The sequence below is a fragment of the Canis lupus genome, chromosome 9 (assembly GCF_048164855.1).
Source record: "Canis lupus baileyi chromosome 9, mCanLup2.hap1, whole genome shotgun sequence".
Lineage (NCBI taxonomy): Eukaryota > Metazoa > Chordata > Mammalia > Carnivora > Canidae > Canis > Canis lupus.
In genome coordinates, this window is record NC_132846.1 from 10,788,496 (window position 1) to 10,810,460 (window position 21,965).

The following is a 21,965-nucleotide window of genomic DNA, read 5'->3' on the forward strand; positions in this document are numbered from 1 at the left end:
GTGGCACTAAAGAGTATCTAAATCCTGACTTTGCCTAGTATAAAATCATTGGCCTAAAATACCCAGACGTAGATTGTTAGTTGGAAATCAATTTGGACAAAAGATCAATAAATCAATAATTTGTAGAGAACACACAGTCACTTTTTTGAAGACAGTTTAATTGTACTCTGGGTCTGCCAGATGAGTGATGGCACTTCCTAAGTTGGTTTTCCAGGTGCACAACCACAATGATTGTGTGAGATGGATCCCCTAAAGATGAAAGTGTATTCCTTCATGTCATGGGAGTCAGAGAGAAAAATTCTTGGAGGGTAAAGGCAAAAAGGTCACACTACACCAGCAAGAGTTGTAATTTGGCCCAACTCCTAAAATTTAACCAAATTTCCCTCTAGGGACTCCAGTCTTCAATGTCCCTGCACCCCAAGGAATTTAGGGGAGAAGCTACGGTCAATGATCCAAATATAAACAGGAGGAATGTGAGTTTTTTAAGAGTAGGCATTTTAAGAGGATAATGCCTGGATAAAAGGTGCAGACTTTCAGCAGCTATTTGGCAGTGGAGAAAACTCACTGCATGGTGAAAATCCAAGCTGAGATAACTCCTGTTCTCACCAGATGTTTAGTTCTTTGTCAACTGTTAACAGGAAAGGTGGGGACCATCCTTGGAATAAGTAGCCTAGAAAGCAGAATAGTTTAAAATTTTTTTAAAAAATGGCTACAAAATTGCTACTGTTCCACCTTATATGGATGAGTGACATGGGGTTATCATCTCTTCTGGCTTGGCACCAAGGTCTGGGAGAAGCCCTCCCCAGGAGTGACCGTAGAGGTTATATGTAACTTCTGCCTTACAGCATGCAACTACCCAAAATAACAGTGGTTGTGTTCTTGGGAGTGACAGATTCCTCATCCAAGGACTGGATGTTATGTTAAAAAACAAAAGGGTTTCAGAAAATCAAATATGATACCCACCCAGCGGGATTTATGACTCTGGAGAAAATCAACTCATGAGGTTTTATCAGACATTTAAGAATATCCTAGGAGGTTTAAAACTGCATGAGAAAGTAAATCAGGAAGGAAAAAAAAATAGCAGGGCAGAAAATTTAAAACATATGAGGTGTAAATCTGGGTTGTCAAGAGCTAAAATTACCAAGAGGAGAAAATTAAAAGAATTCAGAAATGACTTTTTAAAAAAAATCCCAGAAAGTAAGATAAGAAACACAAACAAACATGCACATATAATTGCATATAAACATAATTTAATACCTGTAATCTACTATATAATAAAGAAGTATTGTAAGTATGAGTAAAATGATTTTCAAAAACAAACATTTTTAAATCATTTAAAAAACTGAAATCTGACTTAAGAAATATAAAACAGTAATTGAGACATAAAAAGCAAAAAATTAAAATAACTAAGGTTAAGAATTGGTAGGAAACAAAGAAAAGGTAAATGTTTTTACATTGTAATCCTACTGACTCACATGAAAGCAGCCAAACTAGTGACTATTAACTATGAAAAAGTTCCTCACTGGGGGCCACTCTGCTGAATATTCCCTGTCAGCCCATTTCTCAAATTCACTTCATAAGCCAGTGGGAAGCAGAACAACAGCAAAGGGACTTCATTGGTTGAAGTTTGTCATTTCCTAATTTTTCCCCCCAAAACACTGTTCTTTGCTCTCCATCACCATCTCTCCTACCACTATATTTCATATATGAGGCTTTTTATTATTTCCATAATTATGTTCTTAAACTCTAGAAGAAAAGTAGGCTGAGGTTTTAAAAGGAAAACACTTGAGTGTCTTTCATATTTCAACTAGGTATCCACTAACAACCACAAAAGACTCCTGTTCCAAAGACTCAATTCAATTCAACAAATATTTATTCAGGCTCTATCATAAAATGTTTTCAGGAAGGAAGGCTTTCAGCTGGCTTTAAATCCTCAGCCCAGTTAGATGAGAAGAACACCAGTTCCTCTGAAAAGACTCAAATCCCAGGGTTTTGTGTTTGTGTGTTGCCTTAAATACAAGCCAACATTCTCCCCTAATTACCTCTTATTGCTCAAAACACTTCTAATGCACTTTTAAAAAACACTGATTTGAATAAAAATTATGGATCAAAGGTAAAAACAGCACTTCCTAGAAAGCAAATAGCCCAGATATAACAACAAAAACCAAAAACGTAATTTGCATCCACAGCTCTGCTTCTAGAAACTTCAGAGTAAATAATGGGACAAATCATTCTTTCCTATCATTCAGTGCAAGGCATTGTTGTAGATACCTGGGATATAAGAGTGGGGGTGGGGCAGAAACAAAGATTAGGGCCCAAAGGGTGCTTATGCCCTTAGGAGATTTACTAGAATTTACTGACTTCGCGTAATAAAGAAGTTCTGAAACTTGTGTGTAAATCAAAGTTTTCTCAACCAAAACATACTTTAAATTAACAAAGACAGCTCTACAGTATTTAATAAGCAATATAAAGGTTTCTTTTGCAAAAGAAAAAGCTTTGGGTGAAAAATGGACATAACAAGGATGACATCCACACTTACATATTTTTAAAAACTCTTTTTTTAATATATTTCAAGTTTCTAAAGGACACTATCAAGAAATGAATAAGAACAAAGTAGAGTGAAATTATACTTTTAAGAAATTATTTTATAGAATTTACTTTAAAATTTATAGAAATGTGGTCAGCCCCAGTGGCTCAGCGGTTTACCGCCGCCTTCAGCCCAGGGCGTGATCCTGGGATCCCAGGATCAAGTCGGGAATCGGGCTCCCTGCATGGAGCCTGCTTCTCTCTCTGCCTGTGTCTCTGCCTTTCTCTCTCTCTTTCATGAATAAATAAGTAAAATCTTCAAAAAAAATTATAGAAATGTGTATTTCTCAAACTGCTCTTTAAAAGGTGAATTTGGTTATACAGAGAAATCATCAGACCCGTGCTTACTGAAAAAAGCAGGAAAATGGGAACCGTTAATTGTTTTTTAAATTTTATTATTTGTTCATTGTGAATTTGCTAGATATATTTCATATGCAGTCAACTCAATAATGGATTTAAGTGTTGGTTATTAAATGTAACAGTTTATTCTGCACCTTGTTGTTTTGCTTCACCTCATTTTTCTCTTTAAATACAGAGCAAAAAAAACCTCAAAACCTACGCATTTGCTTTTCAAACTGAAAAAAAGCAAAGAATCACTATAAAAGTATAATCCAAATATTAATCTTAAGAATATTAACAAGGATATCAAAATAGTAAAAGATAATGTTAATCTTAGGAAAATTAACAGACAAGTTCAAATAAAGTTTTATATATGTAAGTGGAAAAAATCTACCAAGGTATATGCATAAAGATGTTTAAAAACAAAACTGACTCTTAAATATCCAGGAGAAGGGAATAAGTGAAACATATTATGATAAATCTATTTATTAGTTCTATTCAAATATTAAAAAGTAGCATATGGGGGACCCTGGGTGCCTCAGTCAATTTGGCATCTTACTCTCAATTTTGGCTCAAGTCACAATTTCAGGGTCATGGGATCAAGCCCCACTTTGGGGCTCCACACGCACAGGGAGTCTGCTTGGGATTCTCCCTCTCCTTCTCCCTCTGCCTCTTCCCACACATGCTCTCTAAATAAACAAACAAACAAACAAACAAAATCTCTTTTTAAAAGTGGTGTTCTAGGCATTCTCTTATATTTACGGAGGAAGATATTGAATTAAAAGAACAATCTTACGAGCTGTGACTAGAAGATGTCAGTTAAAAGCCCAAGAGGCTGCTAGCAGTCAATCACACATATTTAATACCTGTAAGAATTATGTAGCCTTAAGAGAGAGAAAATAAAAATGCAATAGTCCCTTAGGTTCAAACATGTTTCATGTAGATACAAAAGGGAATCACCTACCTTAGGACCTAAAGAAAATCAAAACCCAATCAAATGATCAATCTGGGTAGGAATGTGAGATTTTTTAGCACAGAGAAGTTATATATAAATTGATCACAGGGATGTAAGATACATGATTACCCTCTCTCCCTTTCTTGAAGTAACAGAATCACTGACAGAAACAGAGTTCTGTAGAACTGGTCTACATTGCCCACAAGAATCCAATCACTGCCCCAGCAAAAAGCACTGGGTTTATGCAACCTTAATCAAGCTAGTGAGATAACTGCAAAATTTATATGAGAAGGGAATTCCACAAAGTTTGAATTTGAGAAAAGTTTGAGAATCAAAACTATAATATTGATATTTTGTGCATATTATATGCATATAATTAAGCAATTAATTTTGGCTGATATGTTTAACTTGGAACATTTACAAACTTAAGCTTTACTATATTTGCATATTTATGTTTCATTTACTAGATGTATAAGAATTACTTAAAGACATAAAGCTTTATCACAATCAGGGGATTGCAATATTTAAAAGAAATAAAATATATTACATGTATAAATTCAACTTAAAGTGTTTGAAAGTATCTAAATAATTGGGTTTATAAAGACTAATAATTCTTCAAAGGTTCTTAAGTGTAACATAACATCTGTTTAGACTTAAAAAACTATAAACTAGAATAATTAATATCTTAACCTATAACTTTAAAAACTTGAATATCAAATTCTAAAACCAAAATAAATATTGGAAAAGCCTTTTCTTCATATAAAATTTACCCCCCAAAGGCACTGGACATTTTATATTTAAAAACTGACATAGTAAGATACAGTATCAAATTGTCAAGATGTGGAAACAACCTAAGTATCAACCAATGCAATGTCATGGAAGGATGAATGGATAAAGATGTGGAATGTATACAAAATGGAATATTACTCAGCCAAAAAAGAAGGAAATCTTGCCATTTGCAACAACATACATAGATCCTGAGCGTATTATGCTAAGTGAAATAAGTCAGAAAGGCTAATATCATATGATTTCACTTACATGTGGTATCAAACTAAACAAACTTCATCAATATAGAGAACAGATGTGGGTGATGATCAAAGGAAAAGGGATGGAGGGTGAATAAAATGAGTAAATGGGGTCAATTGTATGGTGACAAAGGGTACCTAGACTTACTGTGGTGATTACTCTGTAATGAATGATAATATTGAATTATGTTGTACACCTGAAACTAGTTATGTTAATAACTAATATGTTATTCTACCTCAGAAATAAATTAATTAAAAGAGAAAAAAACTATATGTTTGTGATAGTTATAGTAAATATGGAGTAAAAAGTGTGAGTTTGGAGACTTTCTTTTCTCCTATCTTTACAAAGATTGATTAGGAAGAAACATACAAGAAAATGAAATATCTCAAAGAGATGATATCTGTACTCCCATGTTCATTGCAACATTATTCATAATAGCTAAGACATGGAAACAACCTAAATGCCCATCAGTTGAAAAAACAAAGAAAATGGGATAGATACACATGCATACATGCACACACACACAGAGGAATAATTTTCAGCCATAAAAAGGAAAGAAATCCTACCATTTGCAACAACGTGGAAGTTTCTTGAAAGTGTTACACTAAGTGAAATAAGTCAGAGGAAGACAAGTACTGTATGATTTCACTGCTAGGTGGAATTTTAAAAAGCTGAACTTATAGAAACAGAGAACAGAGTGGTAGTAGCCAGAAGTTGTGGGGTGGTTTGAAATGGAGAGATGTTGGTCAAAAGGCACACACTTCCAGTTATAAGATGAATAATTTCTGGGAAGGCAATGTAAAATATGGTAATTATAGTTAACAGTAATGTATTATATACTTGAAAGTTGCTACAAAAGGAGATTTTTTTTTTTTTTACAAAAGGAGATCTTAAATACTCTTTATTATTTAAAAAAATTTGCAATTATGTGAGGTAATGGATATGTTAAGGAATCTTATCGTGGTAAAAATTTTGCAACATATACAGGAACAAATCATCATATTGTATACCTCAAACTTACACAATGTTATGTGTTAATTATATTTCAACAAAGTCAGGGAAAAAAACTAGAAAAAAACATAATATCAAATTAAAAGATCAAATAAAACCATATAGGAGTTATGATGCACATATTCACTTGTAGAAAAAAATCTGATATTTACTAAAGTATTTTAAATCTGGGTAGTATGATCCATTTGGGGGCTTACTTGAATGTCTCACCTTTTCTCCAATGAATGTGGCATATTAATTTTCTGTTACTGCTATAACAAACAACCACAAACCTAGTGGCTTTTAACAACATAAACTCACTCTCACCTAGTTCTGGAGATCAGAAGTCCAAAATCAGTTTCCCTGGGCTAAATTTAAGGTGTGGTTCCTTCTGAGGCTCTAGAGGAAAATCACTTTTCTTGTCTTTTTAGGCTCTGAGTTTTCAGCTTTGACTATATTTCTTGCTTCCTAACCCCTTCCTTGCACCACTCCAACCTTTTGTTTCTGTGGTCACATCTCTTATCACTACTATCCTGTAACCGCCCCACCCCTGTTTCCCTCGTATTTGGACCCCAGCATTATTTGGCTCTCGGCCCATTTCCTCCATCTCCAAAGTCAGCAACAAGGGATAGAGTCTCTCTCATGGTTAGAATCTCTCCTGCTTCTCAGTCTCATCTGTCTGATCTCACCTGGAAGACTCACCACTCTTAAAGACTCATGTGATAGGATTGGGCTCACCCAGTTAATGCAGGATAATCTGTTTCCAAATCCTTAACTTAATCACATCTGCAAAGTCCCCTTTGCCTTAACATTCACAAATTCCAGGGACTAGAACATGGACATCTTTGAGGGTCAATAATGGTTGAGCCTGTCACACATGGCAATTTTGTAATTTTCAAAATAAAAGAAAAATAAGTAATTGATGTGTAAAAGTTACCATTTTTCATGTGGGGAAATCTAAACAGAAAATATTATACAAAATCAAGTTCCTTTTCAAGTGGCTAGGACCCACTGACTTGCATTATTTTTCAGGAGCCAGAATCTTCAACATTATAATTTCTGAACCTATAATTCTTAATATTACTTCAACAACGTATTTATCAACAGAAACCAAGTGAAGAGTAATAGCTATAACATGTATTTGCTTCATTCAGTCTATGCCGGCACATCTTAAGAAAGCATAAGCTACAGCCTACATATTGTTACCATGGGACACTACAATGTCCAAAATCTTATCTCCCTTATTTGCCTGTTTTTTAAATAGAAAACAAGTTTTCTAAGTAATCAAGAGCATTTTATACGAATTTTTTTTTTTTTGGCTAACCATATTATTTCCTCCAGCACACAGAATATAATAAAGTACAACTCGAAACTATGATAATGTCATCCTTCTGCATAGAAGTCAGTGTATTTTGCCTTTGTGATGGTTGCCATAGGTGCTGAAGCTTCAAGGCAGGCCTTTCCTGTTTACCTATTTGAAATAATAAAGGTAGTATGAACTACCAAAATAAGTAAAATTATTTGTCATTTGACACAATAAACATGAACATGCCTATTATAGTATTTTGATTTACACTGGTTGGAGAAAGTAGACTTAAAACTACTTTAGAGACTACATTCAAGGTTAGATCTAATTAACTAGTTAATGAAACCAATTCTAAATGTTCATTGTCTATTCATCTTTAAGTTCTACAAAAACAGGGGATAACATTCTAACCAAAGGTTTATGCTTGGTTTTGTTTTTAGCTTAAGATTTCATTTAGAAAATTACTCAAAATGACATGGTCGATATATATAACCTGATGACTCTTTCCATAAAATAAATTCTAGGTGTAAGCTTTGCTTTTATCCTTAAATATACAAGGATTTTTGGCCAAAAGACAATAAAATGTCTTCCCTAAGGAAGATTTTTCTTTCTGTTTTTGCTTACTGTTTATTTTTAACTTAAAACTTCATAGTTTTTATTGTTGAACATATACTCAAAAGGAATTCTAGGACAACAGACATAATAAACTGGAAGGTTCTGGACAAGTGGGTATATGGTACTTAACATAGTGTACTAGTTCAGATCCACTCTACCGGTCCATTCTCACTATCTGTTCACTTTTGTCCCCCATTCTTCCCAAAGAATTGAATACAAGCAAATATCATGCAAGATCTAGTCCTTTATTCTTTGTAAATCTATTCAAGCTATTGGGTATACTTAATTATTCTAAAGATCTACATCCCAGGGTGACAACAGCTCATCCCACAGCAATAGATGAAATTAATATCTGTCTTAGGGAAGGACATAGAGCCTTCCTGTCTAGGAGCTACTCTAAAGCTAATCAAGTATTTCCAGCACTAGTCGTTTAGTAGAGTGCTGCAAGAGTTCTAAATCTATCAAAAAGAGGCAACATTTCAGTCACCCTTCTTATCTATTAGGAATAAATACTATATGCTTCCAAGTAGTTGTGCAGGGTAGGAACCCTTAGAATTTAACTGAATTATCAATATACTTTAGATTAAATCATATCTAGCTATGTATGAAGCTACAGTTTTGTAAAGCCTAAAGACAGTACAATTAGTCTGCAAAGGAAGTACTGGCCTTAGCCCTGTACACAAGCAAAGCAAAGGAATGCAAGGCAAGTCACAATTTGGAATAGCCAGCAGTATTTAATGGTAAGAAAACCTCTATATGGCCTGTGATTGATCATGCACAAGTGGGAGTAAGTTTACCTTAGGGTGTGTTCATTCATAAGGGACCAAAAATAAGAAAATACATAAAATTTATAAAAAGAGAAAATGTATCTGCAAAGCATGATCCTTATCATATGGGCAAACCAAATACCTCTCAAATGAAAAGCAACCACTGACAGGCACTTTTTAAAAATATTTTACTTATTTATTTGACAGAGAGAGCAAGCACACACACACAAGCAGGGGGAGCAGGAGAGGGAAGGGAGAAGCAGGCTCCCCACTGAGTAGGGAGCCTAATGCCAGGCTTGATCCCAGAATCCTGGGATCATGACCCAAGTCAAAAGGCAGATGTTTAACCAAATGAGCCACCCAGGTGTCCCTAAAAGGCACTTTTCTTAAGGCCTTTAGTTTTTTCTCAGAATCTTCTCAGAAGCAATGTAGTAAAGAAATGATTCATTGATTTACACTGGTAGCTAAGATTGTTTATATCCACAAGTCTTGGGGCACACTGATCAATACATGGTCTTATTACACAATTGCTTCTTCCAAGACATCTCTGTGTCCGTATCTCCTGGAAAGAAGTATTGTGAACCAAGGTAGGCCAATATAATCACACAAGTTAATTAACTTCTTTGAAAAACAACAGTGGTGTCTGGGAATTTAAAGATGGGTAAGGAATGACTATCCCCACACCTTACTGGAATATAATAAGAACAAACTCCAAACCAAATTCTGCTACCCCACTTTAAAAAAAAATAAGGGATATTAACTCCTCAAGGGTAAGGTATGCCTCTAAAATATTTTGGGCAATCAGATATCTGCAATGGCCCAATATTCCCAGTGAGGGTAAATCTTTAATGTTCCTTACATTAATTATCAGTACCAGGGAGGTGGGGTGAGGTGATAATCTTGCCACCAATAAGAGAAGCATTGTAGTGGTGGCCTCAAGAGTGACTATATTTTCAGCTGACTATGAAGTGGGATTTGAATTCCAGATGAGGGAATCCTTCCAAACTAAGGAATTATTTAAGTACACAAATAATATCCCACTGTCAAAGCTGAAGTGTTTTTAAGTAAATTTCAGCCAAATAATAGGAAATTTAACATTTCCCCCTCTCCCATGCTCTGATAATTCCAAACTCTCTGTACAGATCTATGGCCATCCCAGCCCTCTCTGCTCTTAGGATTAGCTATAGTGACGTGAATAATATATTGGGGGGTTGCTTTCTACTTAGTAGCCATGTGATTTGGGCCAAATAATTTTAGCCTCCCCTGGTTTCCTTATCCTTAAAGTAGAGAGAACATATCTATCACAAAGGGCTACAGTGAAAATCAGAGATGACAAATGAAAAGAAGCCAAGATACAGGTAGGCACACAGAGTACACGTCAGGAAGGTTTTGTTCCTGGAGGCTCCCCTCTGTCGACCATTGTTATCATGAGGCCTATGACCTTACAGAGCATGACCCAATGCTCCCGGAACAAGCTCTTCCTAAAATCCTCTCATCAAATCATCCTGAAGTTGCTCCTTGAACCTCTCATCTGTAACACTGTGAAACCTTCCAAGGAGAATGGCTCGGCTTGTAACAAGCCACCTCTAGCCCTCTCCCTACTGCTACACATGAGTTACATGGTGGGGCCATTCCTGCTAACTCAAACCACAGGAGGTCAGAGATTCGCTGTCACTGTCCTCTTCTGCCCTCTGGTGCCATAGTCTCATAATCCCAAACACCTCGCCTCCGATAGCCAGCTCACGTCTATTCATCACCACTGATCTGAAGCCAACAACAAAGCCTAATTGCCATCCCACCAACCCACCACTTCCCCAACTCTTCTCAGCTATCGACAAGAGCAAAAGCTATAGCTGTTTGCCTTAAACCATTGCTTTTGGTCAAAGGGCCTTGAGTCCTACTGTTACTGTTGGGGGGTTTTTTTGGCTTTTTTTTTTTTGTTTTTTTGGCTTTTTTTTTTTTTTTTAAGATTTTATTTATTTACTTGACAGAGTGAAAGAGAGCACAAGTCAGGGCAGGGGGTGGCGGGAGTGGTTAGGGAGAAGCAGACTCCTCACTGAGCAGGGAACCCTATACAGGACTTCACCTCAGGACCCTGAGATCATAACCTGAGCCGAAGGCAGATGCTTAACCAACTAAGCCACCCAGGTGCACTATTGTTACTGTTCTGAAGGTCTAACTGGACTAATCAATCTCTAAATAATTACAATCCTGCAAGTCACATACATTCTTATTTGCAGCTTTCCATATCCAGGATGCAGACCAAATCTTTCAGAGACTCTGAGTGCAAAAAACTATACAAGTGGTTTTTCAAGCCCAGCAGACTTCACTTTTCCATAAAATGAGAAATATTCTCCTAACCCACCCTAATAATCTGTTTTATTTGATAAGGAAATCACCCTTAGGTGTCTTCAAATTCCTCCTAATTCCTATACTAAATGCTCTGGAGCCCTTAAGTATGAAGGCTGGCCATCATACTCCAGTAATCTGAGAAGGTTTGAGCTTCATAAGAACTCCTGATCCTACCTAAGACAGTTTGCCAGACCACAGGCCTACTGCAGTTTCTCAAAACCGGAGTTAAAAAATGGAAAAAACAAAATGATCATGTATAATTGACAAAAAGGTTGAGACACACTATCATGAATATCTGACCTGGCCTAATTCAATCAATTAGGTTCTTTGAAACTTAATTCAAGCACCTGCACTAGAATTGAATCCCTGGTGTCTCTACTCTGGCTATAGTTATCCCTTCAAAAGCTAATAATAGTTCCATAATTATCCACTAATTATTATATACTTAGTATGACGTATTTAGACAACCTAGGAAAAGGTTTGATTCTTTTGGTATTTTCAACACTGACAGCTTAAAAATCTTTATTAAGACTTTAACCTATTGGTTTAATCTTTACGAATGATTCATGGAAAATATTTTGCTTCTTAAGAAAATCTGAAATTTACATCAATATAAAACTAGCTGAATAAAGTTCTAGCAAAAAAAATTCACTTTAAGTCAACTTAAAACATTTGCGAAAAATACACAAAAAAAAGTAAACTGATTTAATGGTATGTGGACTTCATATTTGAATAAATTGTTTTATTTATTTGATTTGAAAATATGCTTTTTCCTATGATATATCTTATCAAATTAAACTTTGATTATATTTAGAGTCTTTTTATCTCATTGTTTACAAAAAAGGAAAGAGACTCATATCTTTATTTCACATATTGAATACTTTTAATTGAATTTTAATTGTATTATTTTTGTAACAAAACTTGTACACTGAAGCAAGTTTCAACTGCTCAAAGTATGGCATTTCAACAACAATCTGAACAAACAAAAGGTACATATAATTTTTTTTTTAGATTTTATTTATTTATTCATGACAGAGAGAGAGAGAGAGAGAGAGGCAGAGAAACAGACAGAGGGAGAAGCAGGCTCCATGCAGGGAGCCCGACATGGGACTCAATCCCAGGACTCGAGGATCACGCCCTGGGCCAAAGGCAGGCGCCAAACCGCTGAGCCACCCAGGGATCCCCCATATAATTTTTTTTTAACAAATTGAGTTAGAATAACTTCCTGCTAATAAAAACTATGTTTCTTAATAAAAGAAAAATGTGTTTTTCTATAGACCTTAGAATATCAGTAATACCATTTAGTAGGCACACGGATATCTTCTGCTCAATATATTGATTGTACATTCATATTTTTCATTTATTTGATCGTATATATGTGAATAAAGCTGGCTGCTGACAATTAGGGAGAGTGGAAATTAGAATTTTTAAATATTATGCCTAAATACAAGCAGTAAGTTCAACAAATTCCTCATCAACCAGTGGCTTGGTCAGAATAAAAGCCAATGAACCAGTGAAGGGTACATATTTCCCCTCTTTCACCAAAGTAAGTTGAACAAAATTCCTGCATGATTGAATATTTGCCAACATTGCTAAGCTGCTGTATCAACTATCCAGCTTGAGCCAAATAAAACCTTTTTACAACTTTGAAAGAAACTTCTACACAGGAAACTGTAAATTTTGACAGGCGAAATTGTGTCTTAATATGTGGTGTTTTTATACGAATTCTTACCTTTATGACTATCTAAAATTCATAATATTCCATAATGGCTACAGTGCTCAGGTAATCAAAGGCTTTATTTACTTATCTCTTTTCTGTGTGAGACTAGAAAGACGGAGTAAGAGACAGCAAAATGTAGGTTTCTCTGCTACCAAGTAGCTTCAAATGGTGCTGTCATTATTGGTTTTTAATGGTACAAAATACTTGGTTGACAGTATCAAAGAAATTCCTGGGGGAAATTTCACATATTCTTGTAGATGGAAAAAAAAATTGCTCATACATGTGAGCAAAATAGCCATTTTTTCTGTATCTAATTTTTTTTTAAAGACTTGTCTATTTTAGAGAGAAAGAGAACACAAGCATGTGAGCAGCGGGAAGGAGGAGAGAGAGAGAAAAGCAGACTCCCCACTGAGCACAGAGCTTGATCTTATGACCTGGAGCAGAAATCAAGAGTCAGACTCTTAACTGAATGAGCCACTCAGGTACCCCCTCTAATTTCTAACAATACAGAAAAACTGATGCACTTTTTTTCTTGTTCTTTTGTGTCCTAACATATCCCAATTAAGAAAAGTTTTAAGAAACTGAAATCTCATTTTGAAAACCTCTCTAGAATAATGCTGAGAAATAAGTTAAACACAGTCTTTCAAAACACCCCCACCATTTTTTAATCTCTATTTCCACACTTGGGTTTAGATCTTTCAGAAGAATCAAAGTGACTATAGAAGGTCAAAGATCAAAGATATTAGTTATCCCCAACTCAGAAAAGCAAAGCAAATATAAAAATAAAACCAAGAACTTCATGTTATTATCAACTCCTATGAACTGCATTCTATTCACCTCTAATCTGGATCCAGCCCTGCTATCTTGATCATCCTAGTTTCTTGATATAGCTCAAGAGCTTATTCAGTGATTCCAATCTAAATCACATCACACATACAGGTTTCATGTAATTATCTCTTCTATTCTTCTTTAAAAGATGGATGGATACTTACGGATTGTGGTTGTCTAAAGGTTTTATAATGGGGCATAGACTTCAATAAGAGGTAAGTGGTAATTAGTGAAAAGATCTGAAAAAGACTTGTGATTGGCTCTGCACAACTGCTAACACAGTTGTTTCCCAGTAAAAATGCTTCTCATCCCCAAATCACACTTCAGCATGTGTGCAAACAACTATGATATATGAGCTATTCATCAGATGTAACAACTTAGCAAACCACCCCTAGATGCTTAGTATGCTAATAAAATACCATCTCCCAAAGTCATTTCCAAGTGCTTTCCTCCTCATTTCAAAGGTAGATTTGCAAAGGAACTTTTGATTTCAATCTTTAGGACCAGATTTGAGAATCATTATGTTGTCAAATATTGTACTCTTACCTATTTTATTTTCCTTTTTATCAAATGAAATATCATTGAAATTACACTTGTAGCTGAAAAGGAATTAAATCAACTTATCAAAAAATAATAAAAAGCCATGAAGAAGTGCTGTACCTTTATCAGCATATGTTTTGCATTTAGCAATAATCAAATTACTCCTTGAGGAATTCTGAGAGGTTGAAATTCAAGAAGCAGTTTCAAACAACTACCCCTAAGATTTGCCCTATCACAGAGAGCAGAGAAAACATAATTTATCTAGGCCTTACAGTCATACCGCTTTTTTTAATAGTACAATTTTATTTATATGTTGACATAATAAAATAATAAAGTACACATTTCTTTTGCTAGAAAGACAGTATGTGAGTTTGTAAAGCCTCAGAATATCAATAATCCTATTTATTATACACCTATTTGCCAGGCAGTATATTTAATCCTTTAGACATATTATCCTTAATCTTCAAAATAATCTTAGATAAGTCACAACTATGCATTCACAGGCTTATAAATTTGTTTGTACTGTCCAGTAAGGCCATTAAAAGTCATTCATGCATAAACCGGTAAAGACCTATATAACATCGCCTCACAAAATAAAGAGTAATAATAATTACTAAATAAAGTTTTAAATCCCCCTTAATAGCTGTGATAAGAGTCTGTTGATACAGACCAACACAGCTATCAAACATGGGTCAAATTTTCAAACTTTACTAACAATTTTCAAGCCCCATACCTAACCCCAACCCCTACTCCTACATACATAGATGCACACTATAGATTTCACAGAAAATCTTTCAAATTTCTCTCAGTCCTGGATCTAAAAGCCCAAATTAATTTATATATTTGTCAAAATAGCCAATCATCCAATTCTTAGAATATTTTCTAGAATATAGACTATTTTAGAGAATTCTCCTTGTGGGTCCCTGGCTGGCTCAGTGAGAAGAATATATGACTCTTGATCTTGGGGTTGTGAGGCCAAGCCCCACATTGGGCACAGAGATTGCTTATATAATTTTTTTTAAAAAACGGTTATTATTCTTGTAAAATTTTTGTATTGTAGATACTTATAAATAGCATAAACCTGGTACACCTATAAGGTTTTCAGTTCTGCACACTGATAGAAAATATAAAACAAAGTTTCCCTTTGGATTATGAGCTATAAAATGAGGCCCCACTTTTTGCAGCCTACAATACAACATGTAAAACAATACTTCACCATCCAGAGGCTATATTTGATAAAGTAGGCTTTTAAAAATATGTTCCAAAACACACTTAAATACTTAGATAATAAACTACTATGTATATACGTAAATATTGCATATATATAGTGCATGTCCATTACACAGATAAAAAAACATAATCCCATTATACTACCAAGCTTGAAATTATAATTTAAACATACAGTAGTAAAGTTATATTAACAAGCACTTCATGAAATGACAACTTCTGTACTTCATCATTAAATCAGAAATCAACTGACATACAATAATGACAAACATAAAATCTGAGTACAAAGTATACAGCATACTGTATACTAAGACCCAAACACCATCATTAGCTTAAAAGGATTTTGTTGTTCCACGTATGTTGGGCTGGTCAAGCAATTAACTACTCCTAGCTTAATCTGCAGCAGTAGAGTAGCTAAAATTGCAATAAAGGTAAAAATGACACTACAACTGTTAAGAGAACAATTTACAATTAAGAAAGTGAAACATTATAAGTATAGTAAAATTGCTCTCAAGCCAAGGTACCAGCCTTTCTTTCTTTCTTTCTTTCTTTTTTTTAAGATTTTATTCATTTATTCATGAGAGACACAGAGAGAGAGAGGGAGAAGCAGAGACACAGGCAGAGGGAGAAGCAGGCTCCATGCAGGGAGCCCCACGTGGGACTCGATCCTGGGACTCCAGGTCACGCCCCGGCCCGAAGGCAGCGCTAAACCGCTGAGCCACCTGGGCTGCCTGGTACCAGCCTTTCTTATTCCTTTAGTGAGCTATCTTCTATAAAATCTCACTCTTTAGTTTCTCTGGTCAGTTACATGACTGTGTAAGCTGAAACTATACGCCAGGAGTCTTACTGATGTTATTACTTCATTTTAGTAAATTCAAAAGGGAAATAGGAGTCATCTTTCTAATAATATTACAACCAAAATGAATGGACAGATAGTCATATTAATTGCAACTCGCATCCCTAAATTAATACTGCTTGTTTTTAAAAAGTGTATGTGTGTGTAGACAGATCGACAAGTAGATCACATACTATTAAGCCAAACTAATTCTTCCTTTGGAATACTGTTCCTTGCCTCAAAACAATTCATTCTTAGTCTATAAATTCAAGGTTCCTTTGATAGTAGAAACAGTGTTTCAAAGAGAAGTCAATTACTGGTTTTTTTAGCCTTTCAGAAAACAATCATCATCTATACTAACAGAATGTACCCCTTTATACACAACCAGCCTTCAAGGTTACATGCTTACGAACTAAAGAAATAAGCATAATATAAGTAAAAAGGCTAATAGTTCCAAAAAAAGGAATAACATCTCATATATTTAACATTGTTACATACAGAAAAGCAAGACTACAATTTTGACCTAAACTAAAAGATAGAAGAAATAATTATTTAGCTATATAATTTAGTACATACTTGGGGTACATTTATCTTAAGATGCTAAATTACTATCAAAGTTTTTCAAGTACAAATGCCTGCCACTTTCCAAACCTACATAATCAAAGAAAAACAATACTCTAAATTCTAAAGAATAATAATAATAACCTGCAAATGAGTTTCTCGGGGACAAGATCTCTCTTCTTCAACCCTATACACCTCAGTTGCACAGCCCATAAGAAATGTCCCCTTAATGTTGCTGAAATAAAGTGAATTGTCATCTAATACTTCCAAAGATCTAAGCTAGTCTGATCTCTGTTAATATGAGTATTTAGGGGGATCCCTGGGTGGCGCAGCGGTTTGGCGCCTGCCTTTGGCCCGGGCCGCGATCCTGGAGACCCGGGATCGAATCCCACGTCAGGCTCCTGGCATGGAGCCTGCTTCTCCCTCTGCCTGTGTCTCTGCCTCTCCCTCTCTCTCTCTGTGACTATCATAAATAAATAAAAATATTAAAAAAAATATGAGTATTTAGGGAACTCTCAGGCAAATCCTATGAAACCCTTTTTCAAAAAGTTCATGAGGGATCCCTGGGTGGCGCAGCGGTTTAGCGCCTGCCTTTGGCCCAGGGCGTGATCCTGGAGACCCGGGACTGAATCCCACGTCAGGCTCCCGGTGCATGGAGCCTGCTTCTCCCTCTGCCTATGTCTCTGCCTCTCTCTCTCTCTCTGTGTGTGACTCATAAATAAATAAAAATAAAAAGTTCATGAAACAATGAATGTGGAGGGCTTGGAAAATCAGAACCTTCTGCTGTAAGCTAGACATGACTCTAAGTCTACATCATAAATTGTAAATGACTTCAAACTCTCAGCTCTCACCTAAAACATTAGTTTCCCTCCCTCTCTCTCTTTTTCCCTCTTGTCATCCTTCTTCATGGTTGATACCTTCAGCAAGTACTTAAGAGAACCTGAAATAAGGGACAAAAGCCTCCTCCCGTTTCCTTAATTCAGTACTACTGACCCTGTCCACCATATCCACTCTCACAAAGCAGAAGAGATCCTTGCTATCCTGTGATGGACATTTAGTTCTCTTCATCTCGTTTCTGCCTCGGATGATAATGTATCTCAAGACAGATGACAGAAGACAGATAGATGGAAATTCTTCTGCCGAGACCCACCATCCAGCAAATATTTATACAAATAACCCACAAATCTGCATCTCTAAATCCAACTCTTTGTCATAACCTCTAAAGAAAAAAAAATTTACGAGATAGTTCTTTACCTTGGCTACCTCAAGCCTTTAAACTTCTCAAACTCTTCTTTCAGAAAGAGAACAAGGGTAAATACAAAAGGAAGGGGTTCCTCATTATAAATCAGCCACCAAGGCTGAGGATTTTCCCTTTTCAGTACTTTTCCAGGTCTCTCCCCAGAGTGTTGGTTCAGGTCTCAAGTAGCTCATGACTGAACTCGTTTTCTTTCTACCATAACATTTTTGGCATTCTAAAACATCTTCCCACAGAGCAAATCCATCTTTCAGATGTTCTTGGTTTGATATCTCTATATGGAAGATTACTGAGTCTTCTAATAATTTGAGATCTTTTCAGTTGTACTTTCTATAAATACCCTAACTCACCACCCTCAGGCCTACTGCAATCCGCAGGTGCTTGGAGACTCTCTCCCTCAGTACTTCTACCGGGCCCTTCATATAACATCCCTCTTGGTAGCTACTGAGACAACTGCAGTTCACTTTCGATTCAAAATCCCAATCCCCAAAACTCCTGAACCACTAATGTTTCTCCCCATCCCAACCTCCATCAACAGGTGTGATCGTGTGTGTGTGTGTGTGTGTGTGTGTTTCGGCTGGTCAAAAACAGCCTGTCCATATTAATCTAACTCAATTTGGATATTCCTTGTAACTCTATCACTTGCTGTAGAATTTAGGTACATTAAAATTCTACACAATTGCATTAGCTTTTTTTTTTTTTTCCAAGACTTTATTTATTCATGAGATACACAGAGAGAGAGGGGGAGGGGGCAGAGGCACAGGCAGAGGGAGAAGCAGGCTCCATGCAGGGAGCCCGATGTGGGACTGGATCCCGGGTCTCCAGGATCACGCTCTGGGCTGAAGACGGTGCTAAACTGCTGAGCCACCCAGGCTCCCCTGCATTTGCTTTTTGAGAAAGTTTACTATACACTGTATTTACACTTATCCAGTAATACTCTTTAATCAACTGGTTTTGCACCCTAATAGAGATTTGTAGGCAATTTCCACTCTGGGAACACGTTTCGGTGCCTAGGAAAGCGTTCACGTTCACCTGCAACAAATATTTCATAATATTGATGAGGAGGCACATGATGGGCCTTATACTAGAATTCAAGAGAATTTGTCACTTACATGGAAGGTGAAAGAGATGGAGAGTCATATGCAATAGAAAATGTCACCACATTCAATAACCTAAAAACGTTTGACCCTCACTACTGCCTTGGCTGAGCCTTCAGAACTTTTACAAACTCCCTAGATTACTGATTCTTCCCTGGGGCTTTTCCCTGTATCCCTGTGCTTGATGCCACAACCAACAACACTTGGATTTAGCAAGCTCTGCTTCAAATACCTTAAAGAAAACATTCATGATTATTTAAGTGACTTTCATAAGGCAAGTACTAGCCAGGCCTCCAGGGCTGAAATTCAGCACCTTTAGAGACCTCTGTCCCCACCCCCCTAACCCTGCCTGTTTATACTGAGAACCCTGGCGCCACGGCCTCCTCTCCTTCACACTCTTATCGCCTCTTTCCGTGCAGCATCACCCTGGATGGCTACGGAAACAACCTGAAATTCACAACAGCCCTATAAACAGTGGTGGGCGTCGGGGGGGGGGGCGGGGCGGATGGGGGGGTGTCTCCTCCCTGGGTGGCCTGGCCCGGGGTAATGGCCCTTTTTCCAACCTGCCTTTTTGGGACCGCTGTCCAGAGACCCACAGCCTCCAGCTTAAGGGCACAGCCAGCCCTGGGGTGCTCCTGGGAGTGCCCCCACCTTTTATGTGTCTGTGCCTGCACTTCAGTGCCCCACTATCAGTGCCTCGGGGCTGAAAAATGTGCTTTCCCGTCCACACAAAGGTCGGACGAAAGAACCACAAGGAGGTGAGTGGTTGTGGTCCGGCCCGTTGTTTTCACAGCTGGCTGAGTCAGTCAGCCCCCTCTTAAAAGGTAATTTGACAGGTGAGAAATTCCTCATCTCTAGACGGTTCCAGGGACTCCTCAGCACCGGTCTGAGCTGGGAGAGGGGCCTGAAGAGGAGGGGAGTGGTGCTGGAATCGTGGGGAGCGTGTCCCGGGGGAGAACTCCGGTTGGGGAAGGAGGATCCCGGCGCCAGGAACGTGCCGGTCCGGGGTCCGGGGTCCGGGGTCCCGGGGCGGGGGGGGCGGGGAGCCGGGCGCCGGGAGCAGGGAGAGGCGCTGAGGGAAACGGGGCAAGCGACATACCTGGAAACGTCCTGGGAGGAACGGGAACGGATGGGTAAGGAGGCGGCGGGGCGCGGAGAGGTGGGGCAAGGGGGGACCCGGCCGCAGGGACCGCGGCGCCTCGGGTGCCGGCGTCCGGCCTCGGCCGCTGCCAGAGCTTCCAGGGCGCCGGCGGGGCTGGCTCGCGGCCGGGCCCCCGGGCCGGGAAGTCGGCGCGGCGAGGGGCGCCGGGACGGGCAGCGCCCCCTGTGCGGCGCCTTACCTTCTGGTCGACGATGGAGCAAGCCATCTCGCGGACGTGCGCCAGGCTGTAGTCCCCGGACGAGTCCTGCAGCAGCAGCACCGGCTCGCGGCTCAGGCCGATCTGCAGATGGAACGAGACGCCCCCGGCCGGGGCCGCGGCGGGAGCCAGGAAGGGCGCGGGCCCGGGCCCGGACCCCGGCACCAGCGCGGCCGCCGCCGCCGCCGCCGCCGCCGCCGCGGGCAGCAGCGGGCTGGGCGGCCGCAGGGCCGGAGGGGCGCTCATGCTCGGCGGGCGCGGGCGGGGGCGCGGGCGGGGGCGCGGGCGGGGGCGCGGGGCCGGCGGCCGAGGGCGGGCGTCGGCGGAGCGGCGGCCGAAAAGTTTTGCTGCCGCGGAGCCGGGAGCCGCTTTCTCCAGGAGCCGAGGCGGAGAATAAAAACTTTCCGGAAAAGTCCCCGCGCGGGGGGAGGGCGAGAGGATGGGGCGCGGGAGGGGCGCGGGGGAGGGGCAATGGCCGAGGCGGGAGAGGACTGCGCCGCCGGGAGCGAGGGCGCCGCTCGGGGGAGGCGCCGCCGGGGAGCAGCCGGCCGGCGCGCTCGGGGCCCGGGGCGGCGGGGCGGCGGGGCGGCGGGGCCGGGCGCCGGGCGGGGCGCAAGGGGGCCTGGAGGCGGAGACAGCCCCGGCGGGCGGCGGGCGGCTGGAGCGGCTGGAGCTGCTGGAGCGGTGGCCGCAGTAGCCGCAGGGCGCCGGGTCGCCGCCCCTCCGCCCCTCCGCCCCTCCGCCCCTCCGCCCCTCCGCCCCTCCGCCCCTCCGCCCTGGGATCCCTGCCGGCGCCTGAGCCGCCCCGAGCCCGGGCGGGACTGAGCTGCGGGCCTGCGGCCGCCTCCGCGGGCGTGGCCCGGCCCTCGCCGTCCCGGTGCGGGCTCGGGGCCCGGGGCTCGGGGCTCGGGGCTCGGGGCTCGGCTGGCCCGGCCGCCCGGCCGCGCACGGGGAGGACGAGGCGCATCCCTCCTGCCCGCTTCCCAGCGCCGCCGGCATCCCCGGCCCCGCGCCCTGGCCCCAGTTCCGAGCGCCCGGGGCCAGCGCCCTTCTGGGGGTGCGGTGACCTGGGGGGGGGGGAGAACGCCGCGCCCCGCGCTTTTCCATGGGTCTTCCTGCCTTCGAGGCTTCCAGGGAGCGTGAGAACCGAGGGTCCTCGGAAGCCCGCCTACATCCCTCCTCCTCCTGGGAGCCCTCGGGGGTCTTGCCCGAGAGGGCAGGGAGCCCGACCGCGGAAGTGTATTTAAGCCCGTCCCTACCTTTCCTGCCTGAACATCCCATCCCCAACCCCACCTACTGCACCGCAGCTCCCGAGGCGCCAGACCTACCCAGGTGGCCGAATTCGGGAGACGGTCCCCTGACAGAACAGGCATTGTCCACACAGAGGCAGCGGGAAGGTGTGATGTGGCCTCTTCCCCCCGTCCTCGGCCTGGCACCTCTCCTTCTGGAGCCCCAGAAACCCTGGTTGCCTTCTCGTCCCGTCGCTCTAAAGTCGGCCCCGTGGGACTGGCGCTCGCAGCCTCACCCAGCGCCCGCCACCGCCACCGCCACCGCCACCGCCGCCACCATCAAGGCCGGGCACTCTCTGCTCCAATTCTGGTAGTTGCT

The 21,965-nt window shown here is 40.5% G+C and overlaps 1 protein-coding gene and 2 long non-coding RNA genes across 5 annotated transcripts in view; 1 reads left to right on the forward strand and 2 right to left on the reverse strand.

Moving 5' to 3' along the window:
* Positions 1-20,603, reverse strand: part of PRKD1 (protein kinase D1) — a 329,820-nt gene extending 309,217 nt beyond the window's left edge. For 2 of the 3 annotated variants that reach the window (XM_072838104.1, XM_072838103.1), the window contains exon 1: positions 20,340-20,603. In XM_072838104.1, the coding sequence (XP_072694205.1) occupies positions 20,340-20,603 (264 nt within the window). Of the gene's footprint in view, positions 1-20,098; positions 20,209-20,339 lie in introns of those variants that run through there. The other variant, XM_072838107.1, reaches the window with a different exon arrangement.
* On the reverse strand, positions 16,729-20,089 carry LOC140639767 (uncharacterized). Its single transcript, XR_012036400.1, has 2 exons — positions 19,651-20,089; positions 16,729-18,934 (listed from the first exon to the last, which is right to left on the reverse strand). It is a non-coding gene; the product is annotated as an uncharacterized lncRNA (long non-coding RNA).
* LOC140639766 (uncharacterized) overlaps positions 20,046-21,965 on the forward strand; it is a 41,985-nt gene continuing 40,065 nt past the window's right edge. Inside the window, exon 1 of the long non-coding RNA XR_012036399.1 lies at positions 20,046-20,132. This is a non-coding gene — a long non-coding RNA (uncharacterized lncRNA). The remainder of the gene's footprint in view (positions 20,133-21,965) is intronic.